General features: G+C 51.2%; 1 protein-coding gene across 4 annotated transcripts in view; it reads left to right on the top strand.

Annotated features, from left to right (window-relative positions):
* GATAD2A (GATA zinc finger domain containing 2A) overlaps positions 1-8,289 on the top strand; it is a 75,498-nt gene that overhangs the window by 22,854 nt on the left and 44,355 nt on the right. For 3 of the 4 annotated variants that reach the window (XM_015415528.1, XM_015415529.1, XM_015415527.1), the window contains exon 1: positions 130-218. The exons of the other annotated variant lie outside the window; for it this stretch is intronic. In XM_015415528.1, coding sequence (XP_015271014.1) covers positions 151-218 — 68 coding nt within the window. In that variant the 5' untranslated portion in view covers positions 130-150. Of the gene's footprint in view, positions 1-129; positions 219-8,289 lie in introns of those variants that run through there. 4 annotated transcript variants of the gene reach the window in all.

The raw sequence follows: 8,289 nt of genomic DNA, 5'->3' as shown, positions 1-8,289 counted from the left end.
GTTGACAGTAAAAAGATGAAGCTGGACAAAGGCCTTTTGGGGGCCCCGGAGGCCAATGCGGAAGGCGGGGACCTTAAGATAAAGACTGAACCCACCTCTGGGAGAGTCCCGGCCTCTGGGAGAGTCCCGGGATTATTAAAAGGCGGGGAAATGAAAGCCACCATCAAAGTGGAGGTGCAGACGGGGGACGAGCCGGTGGACATGAGCACTTCGAAAAGGTAGGTGGCCGTCGAGGCAGTGGTTACTCTTGATTCTGCGATTCTGGGTTGTGGCGGCATTAGAGTTCCAGGAATCTCAAAAGCGATGCTGTTTTGCATGTGCAGGATTACCCCTGGAGTTCACGGCTGCAAAAGCAGCGGCTTAGAGGCCTAGACCCACAGAGGCTGGTTTTGCTAGTCGCTGGGTTAAACTGCCACGATCAGAGGCACTCTACCTCAGAGTCCCCGGAGGATTGTGACTGTTTTTGCAAACTTTCCAGAAGCATCGGGCCGGGTGCTGTCGGGGCTGGCTTCGTGCCCGGCGGACCTTGGCCTGGCTCTGTCTTCCGAAGCCGACCTCCGAGGGCCCGATTCATTGCGATGGCTTCCCGCGGATAATTCAGGCATCATGAATGGCGCAACTCCAGTAACCCCATAGTATTTCTGACCTCTGGGAACCAACCCCCACCAGTGCCCATGAGGCCAGATGCTTTCCTCTTAGGTGCCGCCGCCGTATCAACGAATGTTTGGGTTGAAAAGGAAATAGAGGAGGGGGAGCGTCTGAATCGAACTTCCTCAGCAAGGGGTGGAAAGTTTTCAGTCCGCAGTTGTCCTAAACCATGTGGCTTTGGGGGGGGGGCTCTCTTTATTTTGGCACGAAACACACACCTTCCCCGAAGTAGTTTCCCCAAACTGTGGAGCGTCCTGTGATTTCACCCCTTTTTCACATCCCCTTCCTACAAGGACCCAAGGAGAAGCCTACAAGCTACGGCAGAAAGAAGAAGAAGAGGAGATTGGATTTATACCCCACCCTTCACTACCCAAGGGTGTCTCAGAGCGGCTTACAAACTCCTTTCCCTTCCCCTCCCCACAGCAGACACCCTGTGAGGTAGGTGGGGCTGAGAGAGCTCTTGACATAAACGGCTCTTTTTCAAGGACAGCTCTTATCAGAGCTACGGCTTGCCCAAGGCCATCCAAGTGGAGGACTGGGGGAATCAAACCCAGTTCTCCCAGATTAGAGTCCGCCCTCCCCACAGCAGACACTCTGTGAGGTAGGTGGGGCTGAGAGAGCTCTTGACAGAAACTGCTCTTTTTCAAGAACAGCCCTTATCAGAACTACGGCTTGCCCAAGGCCATCCAGCCAGGTGCAAGTGGAGGGAGTGGGGAATCAAACCCGGTTCTCCCTGATTAGAGTCCGGGCACTTAACCACTACACCAACCTGGGTGTGTATGTGTGCGTTTAAGTTCAGCTGCTGTGGGTGGGCAGGACTGTGGCTCAGTGGCGGAGCACTTCCTCCGATGGCAGGTTCAATCCTCAGCACCGTCAGTTCAGGAACTTCAGGCATTAGCTTACTTCCAGAAAAGGCTTTTCTCTTCCCAAGACCCCGAGGACGAGACGGAACTCGAGACCTCAGAGTTGGTATCGTAAGGCAAAATTGTACCTTGGTTTACACATGAAAAAGGGACTTCTTGCTCGCGGTTTTGCCTTTTCCCTCCCATCAGGCCGCAGCCGACTTACGGCAACTCCGTAGGGGCTTCCAAGGCAGGAGACGTTCAGAGGTGGCTTTGCCGTCGCCTGCCTCTGTGTAGCGACCCTGGACTTCCCTGGTGGTCGGGGGCGGATGAAGGTTCACCGGCGCCCTAAGCGCTGACCCATCTTGGTGCCCCCCCCTCCTTTCCACACTGACCCAGCCCATTTTAGTTGCTGGCCTGTCTGACCAGCTATACAATGCAGGTTGCAGCAATACCAAAATGTATTCATAGGATAACACCATAGACTGAACAAACTAAGCTTTTCGCCCTTTCTCCAACTTTGTGGTGCCCCCTTTGGCCCTGGTGCCCAAAGAAGAAGAAGAAGAAGAGTTTGGATTTATACCCCGCCCTTCACTACCCAGTGGAGTCTCAGAGTGGCTCAGAGCGGCTTCCAAACTCCTTCCCCTCCCCACAACAGACACCCTGTGAGGGAGGCGGGGCTGAGAGAGCTCTGACAGAAACTGCTCTTTTTCAAGAACAACTCTTATCAGAACTACGGCTTGCCCAAGGTCATCCAGCCAGGTGCAAGTGGAGGAGTGGGGAATCAAACCCGGTTCTCCCAGATTAGAGTCCGCACACTCAACCACCACACCAAACTGGCTCTGAAGGCAGGGGCGGATGAAGGCTCACCGGTGCCCTAAGCGCTGACCAATCGTGGTGCCCCCCTCCTTTCCACACTGACCCAGACCATTTTAGTTGCTGACCTGTCTGACCAGATGTACAATGCAGGTTGCAGCATACAAAAATTTATTCATAGGATAACACCATAGACTGTACAAACTAAGCTTTCCGCCCTTTCCCCAACTTTGTGGGGGCCCCTTTGGCCCTGGTGCCCTAAGCACGTGCTTGGTCTGCTTCATGGTTAATCCGCCCCTGTTGGTGGTCCCCCATCCAGTTGCTAACCAGGACTGGCCCTGCTTAGCTTCTGAGATCTGGTGAGATCCAGGTAGCTTGGGGGCTGTCTGAGTCAAGACCAGTGTTCCCTCTAAGCTGAGTTAGTGTGTGCTAGCTCACAGTTTTTTCGCCTCCGGCTCACAGTTTGGTGAGAGCCAGTTTGGTGAAGTGGTTAAGTGTGCAGACTCTAATCTGGGAGAACCGGGTTTGATTCCCCACTCCTCCACTTGCACCTGCTGATGTGACCTTGGGTCAGTCACAAGCTCTGTCAGAGCTGTCCTTGAAAAAGAGCAGTTTCTGTCAGAGTTCTCTCAGCCCCACCTACCTCCCAGGGTGTCTGTTGTGGGGAGGGGAAGGGAAAGGAGTTTGTAAGCCGCTCTGAGACTCCAAGTGAAGGGCGGGATATAAATCCAATCTCTTCTTCTTATTATTATTAGCTCAGGAAGGAGGGCTCCAGAGCAAACTGATTGATGCAGCCGCCAAATTGCTCGCTCACAATTTTAATGCCAGGAGCTCACAAAGTAGAATTTTTGCTCAGAAGGCTCCACCGCTTAGAGGGAACATTGGTCAAGACACAGGTCAGCTTTTGCCATGCACAAGTTTTAATGGCCCTTCTGCCCAAAGGGCTGAACCTCATTGAGAAAGAGGATAATCCTTCAGGTGCCGCCTTCCTAGGAGCTCAGGTCAACAGACCCGGGTGGTGTTCTGTTTTTTCTCTCACAATACTCCTGCAAGGAGGTAAGGAAGGCTGCAAGAAGCTGACCGGCCCGAGGTTCACCCCCCCCCCCCAGCTTGAAATAACACACAAGCTGAACCTGAGAACGTACCAAAACAAGTACGCAAGTTGAATATATTTTTTTTATTTATTTATTTATTCAATTTGCCAGAGCCAGTTTGGTGTAGTGGTTAAGTACGCAGACTCTAATTTGGGAGAACCGGGTTTGATTCCCCACTCCTCCACTTGCAGCTGCTGATGTGACCTTGTAGTTCTTATAAGAGCTGTCCTTGAAAAAGAGCAGTTTCTGTCAAGAGCTTTCGCGGCCCCACCTACCTCCCAGAGGGTGTCTGTTGTGGGGTAGGGGAAGGGAAAGAAGTTTAAAAGCCGCTCTGAGACACCTTCGGGTAGTGAAGGGCGGGGTATAAATCCAATCTCTTCTTCTTCGATTTGTACCCCGCCCTCCCCGCGAGCAAGCTCAGGGCAGCTCACACAGTCGGTACAAAATACCAATAAACCCCCATAAAATCACATTAAAACAATTCAGATACAAATGAGTCATAAAATCATAGGTGCTAATTGTCCATCATTAGTTAATTGAGATGGCGTACTAAGAGTGTTGCAAGCAGACAATCCAGCTCATGGCCTTCTTGAGTCGCAGGCCAGATGTCAGGCAGAGGGCCGGGCTCGTTGATGGTAATGCTCGGGGCAGCTCCTAGTCGAAAGCCTGGTGGAAGAGCTCCGTTTTGCAGCCCCTGCGGAACTGTGAGAGGTCTTGACGCTGGTGAGCGTTTCTCCCCCTTTCCCACTCACTCACAGACATTAAGAGGGAGGAAAGTGTTTCCAGATGATGCGTCGGTTGAGAAATTGCTGTCGGGATTCTCACAACTTTTAACACAATGCCTTTGGGGCGTGCAGACGACCCTGTTGGAGCCTGTGAACTGCCCTCAGTAGAGGGCAGACCCTCAATCGGTTTCACTAGCACCGTCTACACTTTTGCTGCCAGAAGTGGCCTTTCTGGGTCTCAGACAGAGAAAGGGCCTCTTCTAGGACCTGCTACCTGCAGCCCTTTTACCTGGAGGTGCCAGGAATTGAACCCGGTACATTCTGCATGCGAAGCACGGAGTCGTTCTGCCACTGAGGCCCGGGGCCCTTGCTCAGTGTGTCGATAGTATCCTGTGACCAGTAGGCTGAGAGCACCATTGCTAGCTTCGTAATGATTTTAGTTCTTCGTACAGGGAGTGCATGTGAGGCTGGTCCCTGGTGTGAAGTGTGAGGGTGTGAGGAGCACCCCTCGCTTCCCGGGACCTTTAAAGATCCTGACAGGTGTCTGACGCGTCGTCATCCTTGGCTTTTCCGGTCTCTTGAATCACAAGGCAGTGGTGATTTTTAAAATAAGTCAGAATTGGAAAGAAGAACTTGCTGTGCCGGGAGGGCCAGTTCTGCTGGTGAAACGCCGTGCTTGTACGTTCCTCGCCCCACCCTGCAGCTACTGCATTTGACACGCAATTTTAGCCTGGGTAGGACGTTTCTCTGGTTTTGGGCAATGGATGGGAGACACAGAGAGAGAGAGAGAGAGAGAGAGAGAGAGAACTTTATTTTGTTGGCTTGCCTTGGCACATGACTTGATTTCACATTCATCTGGTTGGGGGCACGGGGGAAGTCTGTTAGGAAAGGGGCTGGCGGAGGGTGGGGGCGGGGGGGGGAACAAGCCAGTAACTTAATGCTCTTGCACAGGTGAACTGAGGCTACCCCCCTTGGGTATCCCCATCGCAAAAACGGACGGGGGGGAATCAGGAAACAATTTCCAGAGTTATCAAGGATTGGTGCACCTTTCCGATGTGGCCCAGAGGTTGGGGGTTTTCAGTTCCGAAAAGACAGGCTCCCCCCCACCCCCCGGCACACATTTTTTAACTCCATGGGGTGGGGAAAACGGCTATAGAACCTTTTCTCCGTTTTCTGAAACAACCGTACTCAAGGGTAAAAAGGTAAAGGTAAAGGTCTCCCTTGCTCGAAAGCCAGTCGAGTCTGACTCTAGGGTTGCGGTGCTCATCTCCGTTTCAAAGCCGAAGAGCCAGCGCTGTCCGAAGACGTTTCCGTGGTCATGTGGCCAGCATGACTAAACACCGAGGCGCACGGAACGCTGTTACCTTCCCACCGAAGCGGTGCCTATTTATCTACTTGCAATTTCTTGCTTTCGAACGGCTAGGTTGGCAGGAGCTGGACCTAGAGACGGGAGCTCACTCCGCCATGCGGCACACTCGGGTCTCGAACTGCTGAACTACTGACCTTCCACAGCCTGCAGTTCAGCGTCTTAACCACTTGAACCACCGCAGCTCATGGGTACCCACTGATAAAAGTCAAAAGTGCGCCATGAACTTGCATCCGACCCACGGAGACACCCCCCAGACACCAGAGGTGGTTTTGTCGTTGTCTCCTTCTGCCTAGCAGGCCCCATCTCTCTTGCTGGCCCCGCACCCAGGTGCTGACCCTGCGTTGCTTCCCAGCTCTGACCAGATCAAGTCAGTCTGGACGATTAGGGCGGCCACCAGTGTTCCCTCTAAGCTGAGTTAGTGTGAGCTAGCTCATAGTTTTTTAGCCTCCGGCTCAGACATTTTGGTCTTAGCTCAGGAAGGATGGCTCCAGACCAAACTAATTTAATGCAGTAGCCAAATATCTCGCTCACAACTTTAATGCCAGTAGCTCACAAAGTAGAATTTTTGCTCACAACACTCCACAGCTTAGAGGGAACTTTGGCGGCCACCCACTGATAAGAGCGTAAGTTCAGGACGGGCTAAGAGGAAGTCCTTTTTTCCACGCAGCTCATAATTAACCGATGGAACTCACTGCCACAGGATGTCGCAAGGGCCTCTATCTTAGATGGCTAAGGGAATTAGAGAAGCTCATGCTGGATGGGACCGTCGGTCGCCATTGGCAAAATGAAACTTCCACATCTAGAGGCAGTTTACCTCTTTGTGGGCTTCCTGGGGCATCTGTTTGAGCATGGCGGTGAATGGGATGCCGCTGGACCTTTGGGTTTTAATCTAGGAGGGGTTTTCAGACACGCGTTCCAAAGAGCTGTGCTTGTCACTCATTCACCATTTGTGGTGAGAACTTCTGGAGGCTGAACATCCTTGTTGACTCAAGGCGCCACCTTTTCCAAACTAGGACCCTTATGCATTTGTCTTCAGAAGTGTGAAACTTGCCTCCGAATGCTGCCCCACTGCCTGAATTCTGCAGGAGTCCCCAAACACAGGGGTTGGTCAGACAATTCACCGCCTTGAGGCTTTGTTCAAAAATACACTTGTCGTCCTAATAGAGAGGGATCGAGACGGGCAGCCGTGTTAGACTATCTGCAGCAGTAGACAAGAGCCAGAGTCCAGCAGCACCTTAAAGACTAACAAAGTTCGTGGCAGGGGAGGAGCTTTCGTGAGCCACTGCTCACTTCTTCAGATATCTGAAGAAGTGAGCAGCGGCTCACGAAATCTCCGACCCTGCCACGAACTTTGTTAGTCTTTAAGGTGCTCCTGGACTCTTTTTTCTACTGCTACAGACAGGCTAATAGGCTACCTGTCTTGATCTACTAGTGAATAGCGATCATCATATAATGGGGAATGTGGCTCTCTACGGCCTTGAGGCATGGCTGCGGGGAGCCTGAGAAAGCCGGCCTCTGGACAGGCCAGGGGAGGCACAGGGAGGCATTTAAATGCCTCCCCTATCCTTCCAGAGCCCCCCCTGGCCTGCCCACCTCGGAGTTACCGGGGGGAGGGTCGCTCTCCAGGCCTTCCCTCTGTAGCCAGGCACACAGAGGTTTTGGGTGTAGTGGGCGTGGCCAACTCTGAAGCCAGCCGGAACTCTGTACCTGTGCGTTCCTGCCCAAAAATAGTCCTGGAAGGTGCCGCTGGACTCTCTTGCTCTTTTCTAGTCCTTATGGTTACAGAGGTATGCTTTGGAAGTGGTTGAAATCTGAGAAGCCAGAGGGGTGGCTAGACAAGATGTTCAGTTATCCCTGAGCACCAGCTACAGGAGTCAGGCAGCCAGCCGGTGGCCTTTCTGTCATTGTCCAGAGCCCCCGGTGTCTGTCCCGGCTTCAGCTTCACGGAATAGGCTCCCTCCGTAGGTCCCTCTGTGAAGGTCTTCAGGAGGTGCCGCGAGGCCCTGCCTCTTTGCCAGGGCTTTTGAGGGCGTTCGAGTGGCAGGCATCTTTAAGGGCGGGGGTTGGGGTTTTGAAGGTGGCATGATACGGCCCACTCTCATCAGATCTTGGAAGCTAAGCAGGGTCAGTTTTTTAAAAAATATATATTTTATTAACTTTAAATACACAATTATGTTAAATTTTCAATATACAGTATTTTTCAAATAACAATATCATAACAAACATTAAATAACTAATATAACATATAACTAACCATAATAAAACTTAACATAGGTCTATCATTTTTTAAAGACGTCTTCTGATATTTCCATTTGTAAACTTAAAAATTCCAAAATTGGTAACCAAACTGAATATTCTATTTTATATTTTTCATAGGGTACATTATTAATAGTCCACTTAATTTTATTCATTAAGTATAATTGCCAAATATTTTCAAACCATGGGGATAAGGAAAAAATGATGTTCTCTCTTCCATTTTTGCGCTATTGTCAATTTTGCAGCATGCAATAATATAGCAATTCTCATATTGTTCGGTGATATCTTCAGTTTTCCTCTTATATTTAACAATATTACCTCAGGCTCAAAAAGCAGGGTCAGTATTAGGAAGGGAGACCGCCGAGGAAGACTCTGCAGAGGAAGGCCATGGCAAACCCCTTCTGCTCACTCACTCGCCTTGAAAGCCCCTTGCTGGGATCGCTAGAACTCAGCTACAACTTGATGCGCTCTCTCTCTCTCTCTCTCTCTCTCTCTCTCTCTCTCTCTCTCTCTCTCTCTCTCGTTTTGTATAAAGATTT

The sequence above is a fragment of the Gekko japonicus genome, unplaced genomic scaffold, assembly GCF_001447785.1.
Source record: "Gekko japonicus isolate JY-2015 unplaced genomic scaffold, Gekko_japonicus_V1.1 scaffold1726, whole genome shotgun sequence".
Lineage (NCBI taxonomy): Eukaryota > Metazoa > Chordata > Lepidosauria > Squamata > Gekkonidae > Gekko > Gekko japonicus.
This window is presented reverse-complemented; position numbering and strand designations above follow the sequence as displayed.